The sequence below is a fragment of the Oryzias latipes genome, chromosome 4 (genome assembly GCF_053564925.1).
Source record: "Oryzias latipes strain Hd-rR chromosome 4, Olatipes_Hd-rR_3.1".
NCBI classification, from domain to species: domain Eukaryota; kingdom Metazoa; phylum Chordata; class Actinopteri; order Beloniformes; family Adrianichthyidae; genus Oryzias; species Oryzias latipes.
The window spans coordinates 16,691,003-16,716,364 of NC_136240.1; the positions used below are offsets into that span (position 1 = coordinate 16,691,003).

Sequence of the window (25,362 nt, forward strand, 5' to 3'; positions counted from 1 at the left end):
TGTACACAATTAGTTCTCTGTACAATGAAACTATGGGGAATCTGAGGCCCTTCAGAAAAATGATCATATTTTGATGTTAAAAACAAATGATCATGGTCATTAAATAAGAAAAAAAAACATATTGACAAGCTTTATTAAAAAATGCACTTCTCAAAGCTACAGTATAAAGCTGTAGTGTTGTATAACACAATTTAGTCATGTATTTCTCATTAAAACAGATTTACTTAGCAATCCAAGGGATGCTCACCTCTCTATTCCCAGCTCCTTGTTGCACATTTGTTGAACTGAAACCACCACTTTTTTCTGGACGCTCTGCCGCAGTTTGAAGTAAAACTTGTCTCTGTCTTTCGGCACTGGGCTAGAGTCAGAAAGAAAAACAAACAGAATCCCATGGACTTCATGTTCTTAATATTCTCAAGTTTTCCTCTAATAGCAAATTCTGGTTGGGCTGTAGCAGGAGAGCAGATCATCCAGGAAAATCAATAGTTATTTATACTGAAGGATATTCTTGAAGGATCTTAAATAAACTTTATATAAACTTCAAGACGTTATGCTGTTTACAGGTTGATAACTACAGCCAGATAAGATAAGAATTACAGGAGCTTTTGAACCTTTTCCCGCTACCAACGCATAAGCAAGGTTTGAAAGGCAATATTTGACGATGTCCTCATTTAAAGATGGCCAAGAATCTGACCTGTTCTCTGACTTTATACTTCTAAAGCCCGTTTAATTGGGCTTAATAAATAAAACTGTATAAATTGAATAAAATAATCAGGGATAAGACTAAATGTGCAACTGTACTTGTAGTTGCCTTTGCCATCGTCTTCTTTGATCTCCAATGAGACAGTGAAAGTGTACAGATCGCTGTCAGGTGGACTGGACGCTGGTGAATCTCTGACATCTGCTGGCCGCGAGGAACGGCGAAAAGCTGTAGAGAAGCTGTACAGGATACGACTGACCTGGAGCAAAAAGGAAAAGAAAAAAAAGTTGTTGGAAAATGGGACCAACTGTCCCCCCACTGATGAGAGAGATTATAAATTATTTTTAAAATGGTTTGCAACCGTTTCATAATACAGCAAATTTAAATGCTACCAACTGCAAATAAGCAAGAGGAAAGAAGGTTATTTATATACAACAGCTCCCCCTACTGGTTTTATTTAATCTGTGTAAGAGTAGGAAGAAACTCCTGTTTTCATCAATCAGATGAGCACATGTAAGGTGCTGCTTATATTATTTAAGTTGATGTATGCTTATATACACGAACCAACTTTCTCCCTGAAGCTAGCTGTGTTTGGCAAAAACAGTTTCCTTTTATATCCACAATATGCACAACTATCTTTGTATAAGATGTCAAAGAGAGTCGTCTTACTTCCGGGTAGCAAAATGAACTCATATTTCATAGATAATTTGTTCTTCAGTGTGCCAAAGATAATATATTATCATATATTAGTTTACTCTGAAAGGTCTAAGAAAAACATTATATAGGCCATTTAAACTAAAGTTTACTGGAGCTGTTCAGTATATGAACAGTTTACATTTAAATGGCAAGTCAAATGAGATGTTTTTATGTTTATCTGGGAACTGAAGAGGAGAGGTGAGCTGCATCTTTTTTTTTTATATATTGCTGTTTTGAGACTTATCTGCCAGTGCAGATCCTACTGACTGTTTTTAATGGAGACTTCTGAAGCCAGACATCTTCTTTAACTCCATAAAGAAGTTGCATTTTTCTGTGTTGTTGGTAAAACTCACAGCTTCTTTGATGTGGCAGGAGAAAACATGGATCTGGAAGTCCTCAGAACTTCGATAACTCTCGGTGAAGGAGAAACAATCACTTTCCACAGAGTCCTCTCTTCCACGAGCGCAGAACAACACTTTGTAGATGGGGAAGGAGGCAATCTCTGTGCCGGAGGCCTGGTCCATAATTCTGCGGAGGACGGAAAATTAAATGTATTTTTGATATCATGGCTGAATGGCTTGGGTTAATACTTTTGTTACATTTTGTCATGTGCATGCATCTTATTTCCTCTCTTTTAAACAGCATCAAAAGCAGCATAAGAGCAGATTTATGCTGAAGCTTTGTGATGGGATCAGTGTCTTTAGGCCCTTTCAGGTTTGAAAACCTTGTGACTGGGGTGACTGAATAAACCCTAAAGAGCAAAAGAAAACAAAGTCTACATGGGTCAGTATTTTGACTGACCTGACAGAGCCATTTGGGCCACACGGAACATGCAAGGTGATGGGAATGGGGATGGCACTCTCTGCTCGTAGGGTTGCCATGGCTCTCTGTGCCTCTGCCTCATTCCGAGGAGCTTTGACCCACGTACAACCAAGGTATGACAGTTTGTTAAACTGGACGCTGTCCTCCTCCAGGATGGATGGACTGCATGGAACTGGAGGTGCTTCTGTGGATAACCAGGAAGAGGTTTTTGAAGATCCAAAAAAGAAAAAAAACCTTTACACATATCAGGTTTACATTTTAAAATAATGTTAACTGCAAGTAAAAGTACATCCAAGAAAAAAATAACAGAACTGCACAGACAAAAAGATTAGAAAACTTTAAAACAAAAAGGTACAGAGGATCTTCTTCTCATTGACCTCAGACTTTCACAATCTAAACAGGAAGCAGAACAATGAGAAAGCAGCAGCAGGACTTCCACTGCTGACTCTTATTTGACTACATGCAAACCATTTCCTTTTTAGTGCATTCTACATCGGTGCAGCAGCAAACCACGAAAGCAAAATAGGTTTTTATTAAGCCACTTATGACATTCTCAAAAAGCTTGACAAAAAGGTAAATCCAATTGTTACTATATGCATTTTCTAACATATAAACATTTTAGAGTAACCTTTCAGTATGAACAGAACTGATAATTCAGCTAGTTTTCTAAAATAAGAAAAGGATTTAATGTACCTTTCCAGTGAATTGGACTTTAAAGAAATCATTCAGAAAATACATATATTGGTAGTTCATAAAACTGTTTTACCTCATTTGAGACAAGCAAAACAGAAAATGTAGGAAATTTAGAAAAGAAATGGTAAACTTCTCCCTTCTGCAAGCTGTCTCCAGTGGTCTTTGGTGGAATTGCAAGATTTGGAGCCTTCCAGTTTCAGTGTAATTTCTGAACAAAATGATGGTCTGATAGGAAAACAGGTTTCATCATGCTGGTTTGCATGTTGTCGCTATACGGGCCAACAACTACTTTATAGATGATAAACCTGAAAGCTGAATATTTTACATTAGAAAAAACACCATAATTAATTAAAAAACAAATAAATAAATAAATTATATGTCATATTTTTATTGATTGAGCAACAAATTGAAATGCGGTTTAACATAGATGCTTCTGGAATCTACAGCATAGAAGTACTAATGTCTCTTCTTTGAAGAAAGACCTGACATGATCTAACAAGAATTTGTGCTGAAGAACTGTTTCTTCAAGCGTTGTCGGCAATATCATCTTTTAGTGACCTCTCCTTGCAAAAATACAAAAAAAAATGTCATAAAGCTGAAATAAGTGGCTTGGTGACCTGATAAGGCAAAAACAAATTACTTTATATCAGAAAAATGTGATTTTCAAGGTAATAGTTATCAAATCGTTGACATGTTTTTGCCTCAAGCAAAATTTATGAAGCCAAAAATATCTGTGTGTACATTTATGAATTCATGATGGATCAAAAATTTGAAAAAGTCTTTTTTATATACATTTTATTCTGTACTAAAAAAAATATGTATGAAAAATGCATGTAGTAATGTATTCATTTGGTGGCAAAAACAAATATTTTAATATAAGTGATTGAAGTGACACTGCTGCAACTTTTAGGTGTGATGAACCCTCTGACATGCCTATTATCAACATGCACACACGAATGTACAAACACGCACACACACAGTGGCGGGGGAGCCTGCACCAGTCATCAATTCTGAAAGCTGGCTCACTTAAAAAAGATGAGAGGTCTGTAAGGATAATCAAAAAGACACTTGAGGAAAAAGAATCCAGGAAATCACATTACGCGTGTCATCCTCCACTCATTGCCTGTATAAATGGCACCTGTTTGAAGCAGTTATCTGCATAAACGACGTCTGTCCACACTTCCAATTTTGAGAACGTCATGTGGTCAGATGAGCCAAAAATGGAACTCTGAAATACAAACCTCATCCGGCATGTTTGGAGGAGAAAAAATGCTGAGTTGCGTCCCAAGAAAAACATACAAACTGTGAAGCATGGCGGTGGAAACATCATGCTTCGGGGTTGCTTTTCTGCAAAGGGGACAGGACGACTTATCCATATTAGGGAAAGGAGAAATAGTTCCATGCATGATGAGATTTTGGGCAAAAACCTTCTGCCATCAGTGAGGACTCAGAAGATGAAACGTGGCTGGATCTTCTAGGATGACAATGATCCAAACACATCGCCCAAGCAACAAAGAAGAGCCTACGTAAAAAGCATTTCAAAATCTTGGCCCCGATTCCAACAGAGAATCTGTGAGGGAGTTGAAAGCCCTTGTTGCCTAGAGACAGACCCAAATTATCACTGCTCTTGAGAAGATCTGTATGGAAGAATGGACCAGAATAGCAGCTACAGTGTGTAATCACAGTGAAGACCTAAAGGAAACCTTTTCTTTTTGACAAAAACATATATTCTGCATTGTTATACAAATAGATTATTTAAAAAAAAAAAATCATACAATGTGACTTCATGGATTCTACTTTTAAAACTGTTTCTCACAGTTGAAGTGTGTCTATGATGAATATTACAGACCTCTCTTATCTTTTTGTCATCCATGTGCAATAGATAAAGTCATTTATGGTCCGTCTATTTTCTCTCTCCTGATGTGGCATGCAATCTGACTGTTCTAATTCACTGATGTTTCTTTCCGATTGATTGTTCTGGTTCTCTGTCATCTATTGTGTGTAACTTTGTATCTTGAGCCTAACGCCGACGCTGCAACAACTGAATTTCCCAAGCTGGGATCAATAAAGTATCTTTATCTTTATCTTATCTTTAAGAGGAACAACTTTTAGAATTTGTGACTGCCAAATAGTTTTATGGATTCACTCAATATAAACGGTGTAAAAACAAGAGAACGAGTAAAACCTGCAGGATGGTCCTCAAAGACTAGGTTTTCTGGTTCCTTGTTCTTCTCCATCTTCTCCACACAGCTTTTCTCTATTTTCACCTCGTCATCATCATCCAAAATTTCCTCCATAGCTTTTTCCAGTTGATCACTGCCATTCCAAGACATCTGAGGGTTTTTGAAAGACAAAGATAATAGAAGGGGAAGAAGACAAAAAGAGAAGTTAGAATGAGGAAGAAAGACAGACAAAAAAGGAAAGTGTGAACAACTTTCTCCCACTATTATTATGAAGTGAGATAGATAGTCATTTTGTAAAATCACATAAAATATCAGAATTACTTAATGCTAAGGTCTCCATTAAACATTTCGTATAAAAGACTAGTATTTACTTCTGGAAATTCTGCTGGTTCTTCATTTAAACATCCCTGTTACAGTAAAAACAACAATATGTTTTCATAAAACATTTGGACGACAAATAGGCGGACTTTTAGTAGGGCAATGGGTTAAAAATGCATGCATTACTAAAAAGCTTTAACCTAAACCTTATGATATTTTTAACATGTACATTTTTCATCATAACATGCAGTTTCAGTTAAAATCCACACAATTAAAATGCTGCTTTCTGTCACCAAAAATCGCTGAACATGAGCCTTAAAACACATCCTTTTAGTCACAAAGAAAAAGATTCTGTCTGTAGCTATATCTGGTTTTGCGTTTCATTGGCTTAAAAAGCATTTTGTGCAGCTTAATATATTAGGAGAAACCTTCCTGAATCAACAGTTGACCAACACAACTTAGCAACGCTAGATTATTGACCGTTGATGTGAGGAACATGGCTTTCATAAACCCACTGAATAAAACCCAAAACAGCGGTGTTGCTCAGTTCTGACCTTGAGTCTCGGTTTGCCCTCAGAAGCCTGCGGAGACCCAGCTAAGCTGGGCTGCACCAGAACAAACTCCTCACTGGTGACGGTGGCCACAGACTCTGTCGAACTGCTGACTTTACCCAGTGAGGAACCCTCATCCATGGCTCACAGGTTTGCTGAAGGTCGGGAGTGGAGACCAGGGTGGAGATTCTCCCCTTCCCTCCAGTCAGACCAGCGCTGAACTGCCTTTCTGCATGACAACAAAGCATTGGGTCAATAAAGAAAACTTTGTAAACACTGAAGAATAAAATCAGTAAATGTGTACAAACAGAGGTCCACAAAAACTACTTTTAAGTTACAAAAAGTAAAGCGTCTCAAATCCTAAAATTCTTTTCTTAGGTTGTCACATCGTTCATTTCTTTCACTGTGACTGACAGCCCATAATGTAGATGAATGAAGTCAGTGGTCCAGTGATCACATTTAGATGCCTCTAATTTTAAGATTGTTCTGGTGCAGAGCTTTCAATATCCTCCAGATGTTTAGCAGTGTCTATGACTGATATCTGGTCAGGATATCTTTGTAGTCTTGGTTCAATTTAAATAAACCTGGTGGAACAAAACCACAAAGCTGGTGTGAAGCCTTTTAACACAGATAGATGCTACTAAACTCATACGGCTGTCCTAAACTTCTTTAAAGACCCACTCCACTGAGAATCGTGTTTTTAACATGTTCTTGTAGCATTCTTCTCATGATGGAAGATATATATTTAAAAAAAAATAAGATTAAACGTGTATTTCTTTATTCAAATTGCTGTGAATGAGGAGCAGACGACAAAAATGCCTGTAGCTGTGACGTCCGTGCTACAGTCGGTAGGCCACAAGATCCCTGCTCTGCTTGCAGGAGAACGTGTAAACATGGTGATGAGGGGAAGTCAGGGCAGGCTTACTCCTTGGCAACGGTCCCGCCCACAACGCAGAGGCAAATTTTGGATAAATTTCTGCCATTCTGCAGAAAATAAGTCCCAGAAAACAACACAGATTTTTTGACTTTGCCTAAAAAAAATAATCATAATTAAATCTGGGAACGTCTTTAAAAAAAAAAAATCAAGGGATGATCGAACTGGCACTTTAATAAAAGCAACTACAGCTGAATTATTACTCATATTGCAACAGAATGGAGTTTTGCTAACTTAAACAGAAAAGATTTCCAACAGTTTCCTGAACGTATACCGGTACTTTAACTTACCGGTAGATTTCCTCCTCTTTACAGCTGACCACAATAGGTAGAATTTACTTTTTTAAAAGTGGCAAATTGTGACTAAACTGTTTGAATCCTTTGTGGTTGACAGCAGAGGTATTTCCTTTATGACATGGAATTTTATTTGTCTTGTATACTTTGTGTCAGTTCTTGTGCTATTTTTCTTTTTGATTTATTTTTCCAACTCATTTGAATGCTGTGCAGTTTTCTTTTTTGTGGTTAAAAAGTCACAGCTTCTTTCAGTTGCTGAATCATATCTACCAAGACACAAGGAAACGCTACTCATTTGAAATAAACGGCAGCTTTCAAGCAACCTGGACAAAGAGAAAACACCACTGACAAATTGTGAAGCTTGGAAAAAAACTCTTGCTTTTTTGTTGCATTCTCCTTAATATTGACTAACCATTAGCAGTTTCAAGCTCTGGCAGAAAAGTGGGTTTGCATCAGAGCTCCAGTCATTCCAGTTTTCAAAGGTGCAGCTTGGACTCAAAGCAGTCAAGGCGCACATTACATCGTCTGATGTCACAGACTTTGTGTCAGGCTTTTGGCTCCTCTGGTGTAGCTTTTAAATCCAACTCCAACTCATATTAGCTGTTAGCGGTGGGAAATTGCTCCATTTTGCAGATTGTTCAGCAGAGTTGTTTGATGGGAAATAAGCATAAAAGTCCTTTCTGTGATTAGTACGTTGACAAAACAGGAAACAACTTGCAAGCCTAGATCCATGTAACCATAGCTTATACCATTCAACAAACCTTTCTAAATGCTGTTTTGTGAAAAAAAATAATTATAAAGAAAACACTTTTTGTGAGCTGGTGTTTGCAATTTGTTCAACAAGCAAACACTCCAGCAAAGACATAATGAAATATAACCAAAAAAAACGTCAGTCTCCTCAGGTATGAATGGGTATGAATACTGTGGTTCTGTTTTGATCTTTTCAGACTATATAATAAAAGTGGAGCAGACGCACTTTGCATGTACCTACCTAAATTAAAAGTATTATAGTACAGTACAATTTGACAATAAGTGAGGACTAGGAATGTCACAATTCTTGGTGTAAAACCAAACCGCATCTTACACCATTGAACTGAATCGCAGGGAAAGTGTATTGGTGCCAAATCTTTTTAATGTTTAGAAACACAAATAATAAATTAAATTGACCTGAAAATCCAGGCTTGCACCAAAATGGGAAGAAAGTGTCTCACTACTTCCCTAGTGTGCACACAACAAAAACGTGTTTTGTTTTAGTCAAATCCAAAAACAAAGAATGTGAAAAGTAAAGGATCCCAACATTTTCTAGTAGGGAAAAAATGTAAAAGAATAAGAAAAATACAATTATCTGATGTTATTTTAAAAATAATAACAATAAATGTATTTATAATCCTTTTTCCCTGGCTGTTTTCACATGTTTGAATCCTATCTAAGCTCAACTTATTCAGGAAAGATGATAAGTCGATGTGTGGGACACAGACCTGAAGAACAATCCGTCATCATCTCCACGTTGGTTTGCTGAACTTTGCTTTTACAAATACAGATGTGGCAAAAGTCAAACCTACTTTGTAAACTTTTTTCTTCTCATATGAACTTTGACGTATAAAACAATGCCTTAAATGTATTTTTTTTTCTTTACATTTGGGAAAAGGTGTGTGGCATGCCGTTTCCCACATATTTGTATTATTCTGACAGCTGCTCTCTTATACTGATGACAGGGTTCATTTCTGCTTGATGCTTGCTGACCAGCCTGAAATGTGCAGCAGGTAAAACCCTCCATTTCTCATTTAGTGGATGGAATAGATGCCTCACTAAACAAACCAGTCATGGCGGTAAAGCAAACCTGTTCAGTCACTCAAAACATCAAACATGTAGGGTGAGTCCATTTCTGAATTTAATAAAGACCTTTACGGTAAATTTGTATCTTTTAAAAGATTCATCAGTACATTAAGAGGCATTCTGCTTTGCTGTTTTCATTATTCATTTCTGCTTCACGTCTGTATTTACACGCAAAGCTACAGGCTTTTCCTTAAACCTCTGGCTGAGCCACGCGTGTGAATGGGCAGCTTCTTTCAAATATTAGGGTGTGACATGAGCACAAAGGAGACAATGAGTTTATTTGTCTCTGTACTCGTGCAGTTAATATTTCTTAAAACTCTATGATGCATTCAAAACGATAAAACATCCAAGGGTGAACAGCTCTTCCTGCATGAGGCTAAAAGAAGTGATGCTACACAGAGAAACAGGAAAACTCTGAACTAAAAACAGCTTTGAATATTTTCATGAATCTACGGTTTACAGAAACTGAACACCTGCTACTGAGGCACATCCTCAAAAGTCTGCAGTCACAAATAAGTTCTTGTTAAAGTCAAATAGAACTTGTACTTTTCTTAAATGCAAAATCTTAAGAAAATAGGAAAATAAAAGTCTATTTTTTGTCAAGCAGACAACTCCATCAGTACAAGGAATGGTTATATTATATTATAAATGAATATATAGCTTTCAGAGTATTAAATTCATGTTTATTACTTCAGTTATTTCAAAAAACGTTCACAATCCATGTCTAGTGATCCCTAAATAGATGGGTAAAATATGAAACACACAATTCAGAATTATTATTTAAAAGTTAATACTTTATACATTTAATTGTGTTCAACTAAATCTAAATATTTGGTTAGACACTTTTTGTCTAGTTCTCCTTATTCCAGCTTTAAATTAGAACTGTTTCTAAGTCTTGTCGACTAACAATGTCATTCAATAATTGATTTTACAACTAACTTTAAAACATAAAAAGTTTTCACTGCAAACCTGTTTAAAAAAGGAAAATGAATCATACGAGACTAAAGAGCTTGTTCATGGAAAACAGTGATACACTTGCACAGATCTGCTTACAGACCTACACCTTGACACAACTTTGTTTCACATCAAGTTACCTGCAGAACGGGTAACGCATATGACAAATGTATTTACTATTTCAGCCAACAAAGTTTACCAATTAAGGTGACCTGCCCAGGTAAACCAACACTCGATAGCAACGAGGCCTTTGTGCAACTGTCTTTTCTGCAAATTCCTAGGCACGGCCCAAATATGACAACACACTCATGCCTAACAATTCAACACCAATATCCTTGTATGAAAGAAAACATCTTTATTACTAGTTTTATTATGCATTATAATCAGAGAGCCATTAAAATTACATTTTGAATTTTTAGTTGTGGCTTGTGAACCACTATTTATTCCTTAAAATCACTGGATATGTAACAGAAAGATCATTTGCAACCAGAGGCTCTGGGGCCACATGTGGCTCTTTGACCTTTCTGATGTGGCTCTTTGGTCAAAGAAAAAGAACACATTTTTAATTTAAAAATGTAACTAATGTAAAAAGTAAACAATAAAGTCAGGTAAATTAACTTAAACCTTATTCAGCATGTTCACAAACAGCTGAAGGAATATATGAGGTTCCTGACTACAATAGCTAGAATTTTTGAACAATCTATCAATATTTTGGAGCGTACCAATGTCGTACCAAAACACTTCTGCACTTTTTTGAGAGCTGTGAAATTAATTTGAAGTCATTAAGCACACCAGATAGTGAGGCAATTTGTTTTTACATTTTTTGATCAAAATCACAGATATTAAGTGTGCCTTATGGATTGAAAAAAAAACAACAGTAGGGGTCGCTTAAATAGATCTGATTTAATTTAATTTGTTAGATTTAAGAATTTCTGGCGGAGATGCACCAAAAATTGTAAAATAAACTTTTTGCATCATTACTGCTGACATAATTATATCTACTGCTACATTTGCTGCATTGAGATGTGACAAAGTGTCTTTTGTTCAATTCAATTTCATTTGTATAGCCCAAAATCACAACAACAGTCGTCTCAATGGGCTTCGTACCAGTAACTGTGAAGTAAACATAAAATCAAAAGGATCATGAATACAGAATTCAATAGGAAACTTCTAAACTGAACTAACTGAACTAAGCTGGGCATCCCTGCCCTTAGACCCTCATTCACAGTGAGGAAAAACTCCAAAAGAGAAAAAAAAGGATTCTGGAAAAAAAAAGAAGAGACCTTAGGGGTGTGTCCCCAGGATGGAGAGGGGAACACTTAGAGAAGAGTGTATTTTGAAAGGAAGTCATGTGAACCACTGTCTAACCTATTCTGTATTTTGAAAAAAATAAGCCTGTTTATCTTCATATTTCCAGTAGTCCAATTTGGTAGTAGTGAAGTCAAATCAAGTATTTCCAAAGCCTGTTTTAAGTAAACCTTCAGCACAATATAATTGTGTTTAGCCCCGAAAACTGTCACTTGAAGCCATCAAACCATTTATCTTTTGATCTGAACTCATTCTACTGTTGTTTGTTGTGGAGTATAGTTATAATTCCCACAAATACCATAAATAAGCTTCTGTTTTAGCCTAACTGATGTCTGCAGGCCTGGATCATCAAAGGAAAGTCCAACATCATCAGGCTCCAAACTTCACCAAACAGCTTTTTCTAAACGCTTTTTATTGGACTTTAGCTCACTGACACCAACCATATTCTGCAGGGAATGTCTCCCCGCAGTAGTTAGTGGTCACATAGCGGCACACACTGACAGTTATCTCCCAACTGAAATGACTGTAGGCTAGCTAACAGCAAGCTAACTTCTAAGAGCGATTGTTCTGTTTTTTCGTCCGGTTTCTCTCCACCTTAATATACACATAGCCTTGTCATAACAACCCGCAGACCTGGGCATAGCTGTCAGACCAGGTGAATGCGGCTAACAGGAAGTACCTGCGTCTGCCAGGCTGGACTTGCGAGCTAAAGCTAAGCTTGGCTAACGCTAACCAGCCCGAAGTCCAAACAGTTGGACCACTTTCTTGCGGAATGGGCTGTTTGAACAACACCCTGACGGCTCTGGAGGAAAAAACGGCCCGGAGCGAAAAAACAGAACAAGATACTCCATCTTCCTGCTTCAAGACGTGACTTTGAAATGAACAAAGATGTAAATACCAGAGCTGTCAACTTACTTGTTTTGAGCGCTGTGGGGCTTCACTGTGTCTGAAGAGTTGCAACAAAGATCGCCTCGGTTTGAAAGATGAATCACTCTGCAGCTTAATTATGCCCCTTCCGGTATGGAATGCGTGAAATGTCTCACGCATGCGTGGTATTACTGAAGCCGAGTTCTCGCACTGGAGTTTGTTGTTTGTTGTAGATATTTTTTCTAAAATAATGTCTGTAAGTGTTTGAATGTTTTTAAAGTGAAGTGAAGTGAAGAAATTGCGCATTTTGTTTAAGTCTTGTTATCCGGGAAACCCCACAGGACGTGCCCACTGTGTGTGTGCGTGTGTGCGCGCGCGCGCGTGTGTGTGTGTACGTATATGTGTGTGTGTACGTGTGGGTGTGTGTATGTGTGTGTGTGTGGGGGGGGGGGGGTGGGGGGGGGGTGTGCGTGTGCGCGTGTGTTAGATAGCAACCACAAAACTTTACGTTCAAGCAGTTACAAATCTTTAATTTTCAAAAGTAACCCCCATCAAATCTTACAGATCTGTCTTAAACACATATTTTATAAATGTTTAACAATTTCTAAGATATTTTGTTTGATAAATATTAAAATAGTTAGTACAATGTTTAAATAAACAAATGGTAAAGCTTGTTGGAAAATACCAGTTTTACTTAGAAACAAAAATTGTGACAGCAGAAATATTTCAGAAAGACTACTTTTTTGACAGCTTTTCTGAAAATTTTCATTGATCAGTGTCATGTACAGCACAGATCAAATGTTTGGACACACCTTCTCAATCAAATGAATGGGAAGGTGTGTCTGTACTGTATATGCTTTTTTATAATCAAGTAGTTCATCAAACGGATATGTATTCAGCCTTTACAGGGTCACACACAGACCAAAAGAGACTAGCATGGACTCTTACACTTATGTACATAAATGATAAAAAATTATGAATGAAGAGGGCCATGATACAACATGCAATTTGTTACGGTTGGGACAATTTTTCTTTTTGAATCAAAGCAAACAATTAGAGCCAAAAATTGATCAACAACAAAACACAGACAAAATATAAATAATAATAAAAATGCTAAATACCAAAAATGGAACACATATGTACAATGAAAATAAAAAAAAGACTGAAAATACATGGTTGAATTGGGGAAATAAGGGGGAAAAAATCTATCATCAACCATTTTTTTTCACATTAGGTATGCAACATAGTTAGCTATTGGGGAGAAAATGACAATGAGGCATAGTGCATTAAAGTTAAAGATTGTAAGCAACTTCACAATCTTTCCAGATATTTGACAATCTGTGATAAGAATGTCCTGACACTTTAAAAACAATGATACTCAAGGTCAAGTGGCAAAAGTCTTGCAATTTTCTGTATTTACAATGCATATCATTTGAAGATTTAGCCAAACTAGAGTAATCTCTGTGTGTGCAAAGGGGGAAAGCAGAAGACCTCTACAGAATCGCTGTTGTTCGCTGAACAACGCATCACTAATCCACATGATTGTGTCAATGACATTAGGAGTTGGGCCTGGAATGACTTCCATAATTTTTCACTAAACACAATATTTATCTGCAGAAAATACCTGCAGCTCTGTCATACAGAAGAAAAACAAATATTTGATCTTGAGTAGTCATATCTTGAAGGCCAAATCCCAGTTAAAATACACTGTTTCAAAGTATTCTGTGGTTAAACAAGTCCAAATTTAGCATTTTTGTCAATACTAAACCTTGATCAAACCAAAAAGAGGTGGAGGATGTGTTTGCCATCTCTGGTCATTTGGGGGGCTTTAGCACAAAAATAAGAGTAGCTTGCTTGTTTTTGAAGAAACTCTTACTTCTAAAAAAGTAGGATTTTACTCATTTTCAATTGATGACTATCTTTGAAATACAATGAAAATCTTGCTAAACAAAAATGCCTCCATCCCAACTATTCTAAAACCTCTAGAAATCCTCACACTTGAAATCAGCTCATTTTGTACAGATAATTATAATATTTTTAGTTAAAATTAATGGGGGTTTTTTTCCACCTGGGAATAAAATATCTGCTTCTGTCATTTTAAAGACTGGTCATATTAACTCTCCTTTAACTTAAAAAATGACAACAAATGAGGGTAAAAAAGGTCTGAAAAGAATAAATGAAAAGTTGAATTTTCTAATTTATGAAGCTTGAATAATAATGATACTTCTTTGATGTTATATTATTATGTCAGCCTCAAAACATAGTTGTATTCAGCCTTAAAACACAGAAACACAGCGACCAATGTAGCAAGAAACTAAGTGAACTGTTTTTCTTTTTAATTTTTAAAAATGTCTACAGGTATAGTCAATAAAACAAAACAATTGTTTTCTTTGAAAGTTACAAAAAGAGAGTAGTGTAAAACAATAGAATGAGTCTAAAGACAGAACACATCAATTTGCGTTTGATAGATTGCTTTCATTTCATTATTTACACGTTTTTGCATCTGTGTCAGCAAAGAGAATATCAGTGTGTTCATACTAAGTGGCCATCTCTGCATTCATTGGCTCAGGCAATGCTGCTTGTTAATATGTCTCCATAGAAAGGAAGAACATTGACTTTCTGAATCATTGTGTGTCTTTAGGTGCTCTGTGTTCCCTCAGAAGTCCTCACATAAGTTGTTTGAGCTGCAGTCATAGAAAACTCTCCAGGTGATTACTTTCATTGAAGCCTGTTGTTCCGTAACTCCATAAAAAACACTTCTTGTTTCTTTTTTTGCTTCTTCCAAAGAGCAGAAAGCTGTTATTTATGTGGCACAGAAAACTCACAAAAATGTCTCAGCTGGTAAGGACCTTAACAGTTGGCGTGTTTGTTTTAAGAGTCTTACATTTTTGTACAGATTATCTACACTTCCTTCTTTGGATTACGATCCCTTTTTGAGCATTTTAGTTTAAAAACTACGGGTTATGTGGGGAACCCGTTTAAAAAGAGAATTATTTCTTTATCACATTGATCAGTACCAGCCAGTTAGGACAGTTGAACCACCCGTTACCTCCAAAAAGTCTCTGGCAGCACAACTGAGAATCAGAAAGACGTCTGTGGTCATCTTAGTGCCAGTGCTGGTGTAAGTGAAAAAGAGAGTTTAGTCTATGTGGGAGGAAACAAAAGGTTTGTGGGAGGTTGGGGTCACACTTCTGTGCTGATGGCTTGTGTGTTAGTGTAGAAGTCGGGTGGCCGACCTCTCCGAGTGTCCCTCAGCAGGGAGCCTCGGACAACGGGCAGCGGCATCGCCAGCGCCCGGTTGTCATAGTGCGTGGGCATGTAGGCGATGCGTTCGCCACCGTTGCGCATCTCATCCGTGGTGTGTATGTAGAAGGGGGAGTCATGAGGGGAGCAGGTGGGACAGTAGCTGCGGCGGCCATCTTTGGGTTTAGTGGAATTGGAGGATTTGGGCGGCTCAGGCGGGGACGGAGACAGTGGGGTGATGGCCGGCCCGTCCAAGCCGGTGACACTGCAGGAGTTGCAGGCAAAATGTTGCTGTGAGATGGAGTCGTTTTCGGACCCATTCTTCTTGCAGCAGTAGTACTAGAGGGCAAAAGAGTAAAAACAGCAGACCTGGTGAATTAAGAACAAATGTCCTGTCTTTAAAACCTTTCTCTGCATTGAAGCCTGTTGTTCAAGCACACATGTTCTTAACTTTCTTCCTGAAATAGTTCAGGGTGGAGGAGTGAAGTGGAGAAACACTTGGATCTTGGAGTTTGTAAGAAAAAGTGTACATTGCTTCCAAAGTGCTCACTTTTAGTACTTTTCATTAATTAACTGCAGAAAACGGGGAAAAAATCATAGTGTACTTAAGTTACTCTGAAAACAGTAAAATGATCAATCATTTTTATTTGGCTGAAAATCAAACAAACAAAAAAGCTTCCTTTCCATTTTTCTGAATGGATTTATGAATTTATGTGCTTTTTCTTTTTTTTTTTTAAACACAGGCCCCAATTAGTTTTGCTCTTTGCAAGTATCGCTTTTTAAAAGTCAGAGTAAACACTTTTTGCAATGTCTTTTTAAGCTTTATTGACAGTTTCACACATTTTGTCTTTTTTCCTTTGCTGGTTTTCGGAACCAGTATAGCTTCATCCTATCTCATGATCCATGTTTTTTAAATTTTTAATCTTCCTGTTTAACCACGGTTAGGTTAGAAAACAAACAGATTCAAACAAACAGAACAAAACAGCCTCTTTCCAAAGTCAATAACTATGCTAAACTCCCATGTGTCCAGATAAAAAATCTGTACTGTCAGAAGCCAGTGCATTTGTGTGTACCGGTATATGCATTAATGCTTAATGCTGTAGCCTTTGGAGTTGATTGTGCATTGAAACACTTTGCAGAAAATGTAAGTGCAGCAAAGTACAAATAGTTTTCAGGTCCACAATAATGATAAAATGCTGATCACCCATTTGAAATCGGTACATTTTTTTTCTACTTTTTTCCTTTTGAGTGTATTTATAAGAAAACTTCCTCTTGTAGAGTTAAACCGACATACTAACAGACACTTGACACGTAAATGGTGACTGGAATGATCTGCCTTATCAAGAACTCACGGGGAAGACATACCTGGAGTCTACAGTAACAGAGCACAGCTATGATACAGAGAAGTATCACTGTGGCCAGTATTCCTCCGGTTATGACAACAGTTCCAGCTGTCATCCGACCAGCTCTCCATCAACCTCTGTCATGGGCACAGGAAGTGACATCATCAGTAAAGAGCCTCTTGAAAATGGAAAACATCCAAAAGTAATCATGCAGTAAGAAGTTTGTGGAAGCGCCCAAAAATTTAGAGTGATGCAAACACAGATGCAGTCAACTTTGTAATGCAGGTGTGAAAAATTAGAGATAAACCCCCCCTTTGCTACATAGAATGCAGTTCCTGGTCATTGAAGAAATGTGTAATTTCAGCACATTAAGATTTTGATGTCTCTTTTTATGTATATTGTGTGCTCATTCAGAAAAAGTCTGCAATTTAGTTGATTACTAAACAAAACTGCTTGACGTACTTTCTAAAATTTACAAAATGCACCTTTTCTTATTTACAACCACATGCAAAACTCTAACAGTGGAAGATGAATTATTAGGAATACTTTAGTTTCCTGAAAATTAAAGGAAATTTGTGCTAATGAATGCAAATGTTTAAAAAAAACTATCAATTTAAAGTCAGTCTTTTTGGAACAAATAAATAAAATAACTAAATAATAAGGTTTTAATTTAAAAGCTTAAAACCTTTAAATTAAAACTATTAAACTGAAGAAAGGTTGTTTTGACTCATAGAACAAACCTGTTTGTGATTATGTGTATAGATGCTAAAATACTTACGTTCAGTAAAGTTGCTTAACACCTAAAAGCAAAAAAGAAGGGAATTAGCTATAATGAATGACAAATGTAATCTAAAAGTCATTACAACTTCATAAAAAATGTAAAATTAGAAATCTATTATTTTTGAAATTTTAGTTTAGGATTTCCTTTAACAGCTAACACTTGTGAATTTTATAAATAAAGACACAAATGTTTATTTTTCTCATTTTTTTTATTTTTTATTTTGATCTAATTTAAAAAAAAAATAGAACTGTAGTTTGAGTGTCTTTAAAAAATTGCAGTCACATTTCAAAAACAATTATTTCAATTACTGAAAAAATGACCAGCAACTCAAAGGTGGCATGTGTAGCAGTTCAGAAAAATCCTTTTTATTTGTTTCTCTGATTTTCTTTTCCTTAAAGCAGAACAGTTGAGTAGGCAAAAGATAAAAATGCAGTTTGAATTCAAAATGATGGACTTACATCAGAGGAGTGTTGTTGTATGAACAGTAATCAATTCAAGCTCCAATGGAGAAAGGTCATGTTGCCTGATAACCGATGCAGATGAACATCTCTGAGGAGGAAAAGAAACTTTAGATGCACTTTAGAAGACTGAAGCTCAGCAGAAATACCTCTCAACCTCCACAAGGTGGCATCCTAACAACAGAAGAAAGTCACTGATTATGTTTAATGCTTAAGATTTTTGAAGAATGATGATAAACAAAGCCAAGTGTTGAAAAAACAAAATTGATTTTTATTATTACATCATAACATTTAAATTGACTGAATGCATAAAAGTCTCAAAATGACAAAAAATCCTCTTCTGTTGACAACTTCCCCTTTTCATCCTGAAATACACAAAGTCACACTTGCAGCATCACAGGACAGCAGCAGTAAAAGTGATTTAAGAGCAATTGGAGGTTCACAGTAGTCTGGTGCTTGTGCAGGTTAAGTCTATTACTTCTGAGAAAAAAACATGTGCAGCCAGGAACTGCACAGGAGGCCAGAAGCTTCATGATGTAAAGAAGACTGCAGGAAGAATGAATGGAAAGGGGAATAAATTACGTAGAGCCTTGGGTGCAAAAATCTGCAGACGATGGCATGAATTGGCAAGTTTCTGTGTCAGCCAGTGCAGCTTATTTCTCAGACTGTCACGTGTGATTTCTCTCGGGTAAAGTCTGCAAAGACAGATGTGTGTGAGGGTTGTGTTTTCATGTGAGCAGTAATGTATTGTGATAGATGGCATCTGTCACAACCCTATGATGGCAAGAGCGGAACAACTAACCGCAGACATAGGAGAGTCGCCTGCTGACAAACAGTGAATGTGAGTGATTGCTGCAAAAAACGCTAAATGTACACATAAACACATGACTAGAAGTGTCTCTCAGATCAACTGTTGGCTGGCTCAGTGAGCCAACACTGGGAAAATCGCAACCAGAGATCAATTTTGACTGACTCACTTAAAGGCTCTTGATCAGTTCATTAGATGTTATGTAGACACATTTAAAAATACGTAACACAGTGTTGTTGTTTTATGCCTGTAGACACAATTCGTCCTCACCGCGGGGCGGGGCAAGGCGGTGTGGTGCGGAGGTAGAGGGAATGTTGGGAGATTGCAATGTCCAAAATTCATCTTCACCGGTCACTGTGTGGGCAAATTATAATGATTTTTTGAGCATGTGGTGAGGGTCTCATTATGGTTTAAAGGTGCAGGAAGAAAGAAGAATTGTGAAAACAATGTAGTCCTTGCAGTCCAGGACTGCATGGTGAAGTTTTGCAAAACATCCCGATTTCAGTCTGTATTGTTTTGTTTTTTAAAAGACTGTTTTACTTTGGCAAAATCAAGACTTCAAATAAAATCAGTCATAGAAATAAATAAATTAATTAATTAATTTTTTCAAAGTTATGGTACCATTCATGTTCATTTTTGAATTATATAAATTATATAAAATTATATAAAAATTTTCTAATTGTTGATAATGATTTAGAACAATTGACCATATATGAGACCCGGACTGAAGGACTCCTCGTGTTCCAAACAGGAAGCACACGCTGTCACCAAAGAGCCGAAATCCCATCGACTTTTATTGAGGAATAAACAGGTATTACTTAGTCATTCTATTTGTCAGAATAACCATTCTTGCTCTGGTACATTTTTTATTACACCTTCTTGCTATTCTAATTTTTCTTCATGATATTTCTGCTATAGCGCAAGTTATTTAGGTTACAAACTGAAAAATTAGATGCATCAATAAAAGTAGGTGAGCTTGCATCGAAAGTTCAAAATCGCTTGATTGACAGATTCTCCTGAGCTCGACATGGACCAATGACGGCTTAATGAGGATTTCTGGTTCCAACATGGCGATGGACATATCCCCGAAAAATGGCGACTTCGTTTGGTTGGAACTGGAAGTAAGTTAGGTTTCACTAGCTCAGTCCAGCTCTCTAAGTACAGTAAGTGGTTAGAACCTGCATAATTTTATCAAGAACAACAATAAAGTTTTTTTTTTTTTTTTAAAAACAGATTGATCCTGAAGTATACACAGTATACTGAGATCTTTTCAGGGATCTGTTGTAGCCACTCCTCCAGCTTGGGGGTTACTGCCCCGAGTGCTCCAATTACCACAGGCACCACTGTTGCCTTCACTTTCCATGCTTTCTCCAGTTCTTCTCTGAGTCCCTGGTTGTCATGGTGCCTCTGTCAGTTCTCCTCCCCCTCCCCCTCTGCTCTGCTCCTGACTCCACCAGCTGTGATCACTCACTTCAATCAAGCTATGCTCTACTTAAGGAGACCCAGCTCCAGCATTCAACGCCAGTTCGTTGCCCCATGGTGACTAAACCTGGTCTAGTCTCAGCTCATGCGTTGCTCTCTTGTGTCTCGAACCCCGCTAACCTTGTTTCCCTGTCTCAGGATCCTCTCACCACAAGCAGCTCCAGCCTTCCTGAAGCTCCCTGAGGTTGCCACGCCTCGTCAAGATCTCAAGCCACGCCACGTCAAGACCTCAAGCCACGCCACATCAAGAGCTCCAGCCTTGTCACGCCCAAAAACTCATCCTTCACCAGAAGCCCTCAACTGAGAAATAAACACTACTTACCAATTCACTTACCTGTGTGTTTCCTTCTGGGTCCCAGCGTCTGGATCTGTCTCGTAGCTGAAACATGACACTGGCATTTCTCCAGTTTTTCATGTTTCTTCTTCCTATTGTTTCCGCCACTTAGTACTGCCACATCCACCACAACGGCTTTCTTCTGTTCTTTATCCACCACTACAATGTCTGGTTGGTTCGCCATCACCATCCTATCAGTCTGGATCTGGAAGTCCCACAGGATCTTTGCTCTCTCATTCTCTATCACCTTTAGAGGTGTTTTCCATTTTTGACTTTATAAACTGGGATACATATATATATTTTTACCACAATCCCTATTCCCAGTTTCTTCATTTTACAGATATATTTTTATATTATTCTTAAAATATAACATAATTTCACTGTGAATCTGAAACTGTCCAAAAAATTCAGTTGGAGTTTTGTCATTTTTTACTGCAAAATCCACAAAAATTAAGATCAGTTTTTATGATTTACAAAAGATCAAACATGTAGAGCCAAAAAAATGTATTAATCCATAAACAAAGCAAATACAATGTCAAAACATTTAGAAAAATGTCTAAAAAATAGGCAAAGCTCCATTGAACTGTTCCAAGAATTTATTCTGAAGGGTACCACAATTATGTGTCATATTGTTATGTTTGTTTTAAACCAAAAAATTCAAAGCTAAAAACGTTTTAAAACCTTCACATTCAGTTTTTAATAAGTTCAAGGCCTACAGAGGGTTAAAGTCTTCACTTAAAATGTACTTGTTCTAACTAAAAAAGCATTCTGACAAAATTGGTGCTGTTTGGCTTTTCAGGGTCAAAAGCAAACTACCGGTATTGGCAGGAAAATGATGAACCATGTCTTCATTACAACGTACACAACTTTGCTTCCTTGGAAATGCCTCACTGCATGGCAGCTGAGAGATCTCACAAAAAACTGCTGCCACTGTAAAATCTCATGGAAGTGATCTATTTTTTTTTCTCATCAACACCAGCATGCCAACACATATTGAAGGAACTGGAGTCACACCATCATTATTTACGCACAAAGCATGGCTTAACAAACAGTCTCCTGTTTACATACTGCTGTGCAGGCACTTTGAGACAAACTAGTTGGTTAGATTAATCTACATTTGCTGCAATTGACAAACTGTTGTCGTCAGCACACACTACAAATGTACACAAGTCAGCCAGGCAGAAAAAAGCTGCTTCAGTTACTACCGAGTCCAGATAAGAGTGACCCTCAAACCCTACAAACCCTCACTGAAGAGCTGTGTGCACCGATATTTGCCAGTTAGCACACTAAAACAATTCAGGCACAAACACTACATCACAGAACACACACATCCAATAGAACTGACGGAACAGTTTTCGATCAACAGAAATGACTTGATTTACTCCAACTGACTGCAAACATCTCATCTGCTTAAAGCTGGTTGCATAAATACAACAACTGTAAAGTTGAATTATTATTAACTTGTATTATTTTTTTAAAATTATGCTGTATTATTGATCACTTCCCTTCATATTTATCACTTCTTCCAGTCTTTTGCAGCAGTTTCAACTCATTTTGAGTCTTTCTTTAAAACATTTTAAAATTCTTTAAATAGATTAAAATGCTGTTTTGCACAACTATCTGATGTTGAATGTGGCCCTTCAAAGCTTTTGGACAAACAATACAACAACACAGGAATTGGCATGTCGGCATGAAATGCTCTTCTTCTTTCTCTTTCGGCTTTTCCCATCAGGGGTCGCCACAGCGAATCCTCGTTTTCCACCTCACTCTGTCATGGACATCTTCTACCCTAACATTAGCCAACTTCATGTCCTCTGTTAAGACATCCATACATCTTCTCTTTGGCCGTCCTCTTGTCCTCCTGCCAGGCAGCTCCATCTCCAACATCCTTCTACCAATATATCCACTATCCCTCCTCTGAACATGTCCAAACCATCTCAGTCTGGCTTCTCTGACTTTGTCGCTAACACAGGCAACATGAGCTGTGCCTCTGATGTACTCGTTCCTTATCCTGTCTAACCTGGTCACTCCTAAGGAGAACCTCAACATCTTCATCTCTGCTACCTCCATCTCAGCCTCTTGTCTCTGTCTCACTGCTACCGTCTCTAACCCATAGAGCAGAGCTGGTCTCACCACTGTCTTGTACACCTTTCCTTTGAGTCTTGCTGACACTGTTCTGTCACACAACACTCCTGACACTTTCCTCCAACCGCTCCAACCTGCCTGCACTCGCCTCTTCACCTCTTTTCCACAATCCCCATCACACTGAACTGTTGACCCCAAGTACTTAAACTCCTGCACCTTCTTCACCTCAGCCCCCTGTAACCTAACGCTTCTACCTTGATCCCTCTCATTCAGACACATGTATTCTGTCTTACTACGACTGACCTTCATGCCTCTTCTTTCCAGAGCAAACCTCCACCTCTCTAGCTGTTCCTCCACCTGCTCTCTACACTTACTGCAAATTACGATGTCATCCGCAAACATCATTGTCCAGGGAGATTCCTGTCTTACCTCGTCTGTCAGCCTGTCCATCAGCATAGCAAACAAAAAAGGACTCAAAGCTGATCCTTGGTGTAGTCCCACCTCCACCTTGAACTCCTCTGTCTGACCTACAGCACATCTCACCACCGTCATACTTCTCTCATACATGTCCTGAACTACTCTGACATACTTCTCTGCCACTCCAGACGACCTCATACAGTACCACAGCTCCTCCCTCGGCACCCTGTCATACGCCTTCTCTAAATCTACGAACACACAATGCAGCTCCTTCTGACCATCTCTGTACTTTTCCATCAACATTCTCAAAGCAAAAATGGCATCAGTGGTGCTCTTACGGGGCATGAAACCATACTGCTGCTCACAAATCTCCACCTTCTTCCTAAGCCTGGCTTCCATTACTCTTTCCCACAGCTTCATTGTGTGGCTCATCAACTTTATTCCTCTATAGTTGCTGCAGTTCTGCGTGTCACCCTTGTTCTTAAAGATCGGGACCAGAACGCTTCTCCTCCATTCCTCAGGCATCTTCTCACTCTCTAGAATCCTATTGAACAAGCTCGTTAGAAATTCCACTGCTGTCTCTCCTAAGCACTTCCATACCTCCACAGGTACGTCATCAGGACCAACGGCCTTTCCGCTCTTCATCCTTTTCAGAGCCTTCCTAACCTCATCCTTTCCAATCTCTGCTACTTCCTGCTCCACAACAACCACATCTTCCTCCCTTCTTTCCCTGTCATTTTCCTCGTTCATCAGCTCCTCAAAATACTCCTTCCATCTTTTCTGTACACTCTCCTGGGTTGTTAGCACCTTTCCATCTCTGTCCTTAATCACCCTTATCTGTTGCACGTCCTTCCCATCTCTGTATCTCTGTTTGGCTAGCCTGAACAAGTCCTTCTCTCCTTCCTTTGTGTCTAGCCTGTCATATAGCTCATCGTAAGCTTTCTGTTTGGCCTTTGCCACCTCTCTCTTCACTCTACGCTGCGCTTCCTTGTACTCCTGTCTACCTTCCTCAGTCCTTTCTACATCCCACTTCCTTTTAGCTAACCTCTTCCTCTGGACGCATTCCTGTACTTCCTCATTCCACCACCAAGTCTCTTTACCGTCTTTCCTCTTTCCAGATGACACACCTAGCACCTTCCTACCTGTTTCCCTGATAATCTCTGCTGTAGTTTCCCAGTCCTCTGGAAGCTCATCCTGACCACCCAGGACCTGTCTCAACTTCTGCCTAAATTCCTCACAAGTTTCTTCATTCTGTAGCTTCCACCACTTGGTCTTCTTTTCTGTTTTCCCTCTCTTCTTCTTCCTGACCTCCAGAGTCATCTTACACACCACCATGCGGTGCTGTCTGGCTACACTCTCTCCTACCACCACTTTGCAGTCATTAACCTCTCTCAAATGACCTCGTCTACATAGGATGTAGTCCACCTGAGTACTCCTACCTCCACTTCTGTATGTCACTCTATGTTCCTCTCTCTTCTGGAAGAAAGTGTTGACTACAGCCATTTCCATCCTCTTTGCAAAGTCCACCACCATCTGTCCTCCAGATTCCTTTCCTTCACACCAAACCTGCCCATCACCTCCTCATCACCTCTGTTGCCCTCACCAACATGCCCATTAAAGTCGGCTCCAATAACAACTCTCTCTCCTCTGGGGATACTCTCGATGACCTCATCCAACTCACTCCAGAATCTCTCCTTCACTTCTAACTCACAGCCAACCTGTGGCGCATACCCACTGACTACATTCACCATCACCCCTTCAATTTCTAACTTTAGGCTCATCATCCTGTCTGAGACTCTTTTCACCTCTAGAACACTGTTTACAAACTCCCCCTTCAGAATCACTCCTACCCCATTTCTCTTCCTATCAACACCATGATAGAACAGTTTGTATCCTCCTCCAATACTACGTGCCTTGCTGCCCTTCCACCTTGTCTCCTGCACACACAGTACATCTACCTTCCTTCTCTCCATCATGTCTGCCAGCTCTCTGCCTTTCCCTGTCATTGTGCCAACGTTAAGAGTCCCTATTCTCAAACCTATGTTCCTGCCTTTTCCCTTCTCTCTCTGGCCACGGACCCTTCTGCCTCCCCTCTTTCTTCGACCAACAGTAGTCAAATTTCCACCGACACCCTGTAGGTTAACAGTATCGGTGGCGGTCGTTGTTAACCCGGGCCTCGACCGATCCGGTATGTCTAAAGTGTTGTGGATGATTCGCATGGTTATTTTGGCAATTTTTACGCCGGATGCCCTTCCT

At 38.5% G+C, this 25,362-nt stretch overlaps 2 protein-coding genes across 5 annotated transcripts in view; both read right to left on the reverse strand.

Moving 5' to 3' along the window:
* rabgap1l (RAB GTPase activating protein 1-like) overlaps nt 1–12,588 on the reverse strand; it is a 94,261-nt gene extending 81,673 nt beyond the window's left edge. For both annotated transcript variants that reach the window (XM_011474036.4, XM_011474035.4), the window contains exons 1-7: nt 12,204–12,588; nt 5,967–6,192; nt 5,097–5,244; nt 2,198–2,402; nt 1,750–1,924; nt 802–959; nt 248–358 (exon numbers count right to left, since the gene is read on the reverse strand). In XM_011474036.4, the coding sequence (XP_011472338.1) occupies nt 248–358; nt 802–959; nt 1,750–1,924; nt 2,198–2,402; nt 5,097–5,244; nt 5,967–6,104 (935 nt within the window). In that variant the 5' untranslated portion in view covers nt 6,105–6,192; nt 12,204–12,588. The remainder of the gene's footprint in view (nt 1–247; nt 359–801; nt 960–1,749; nt 1,925–2,197; nt 2,403–5,096; nt 5,245–5,966; nt 6,193–12,203) is intronic.
* A 76-nt stretch (nt 12,589–12,664) lies between these two features.
* The window catches only part of fam163ab (family with sequence similarity 163 member Ab), a 28,592-nt gene continuing 15,894 nt past the window's right edge, over nt 12,665–25,362 (reverse strand). For all 3 annotated transcript variants that reach the window (XM_078946614.1, XM_078946612.1, XM_078946613.1), the window contains 4 exons: nt 17,981–18,071; nt 17,520–17,541; nt 16,764–16,878; nt 12,665–15,737 (listed from right to left, as the gene is read on the reverse strand). In XM_078946614.1, the coding sequence (XP_078802740.1) occupies nt 15,339–15,737; nt 16,764–16,856 (492 nt within the window). In that variant the 5' untranslated portion in view covers nt 16,857–16,878; nt 17,520–17,541; nt 17,981–18,071 and the 3' untranslated portion in view covers nt 12,665–15,338. The remainder of the gene's footprint in view (nt 15,738–16,763; nt 16,879–17,519; nt 17,542–17,980; nt 18,072–25,362) is intronic.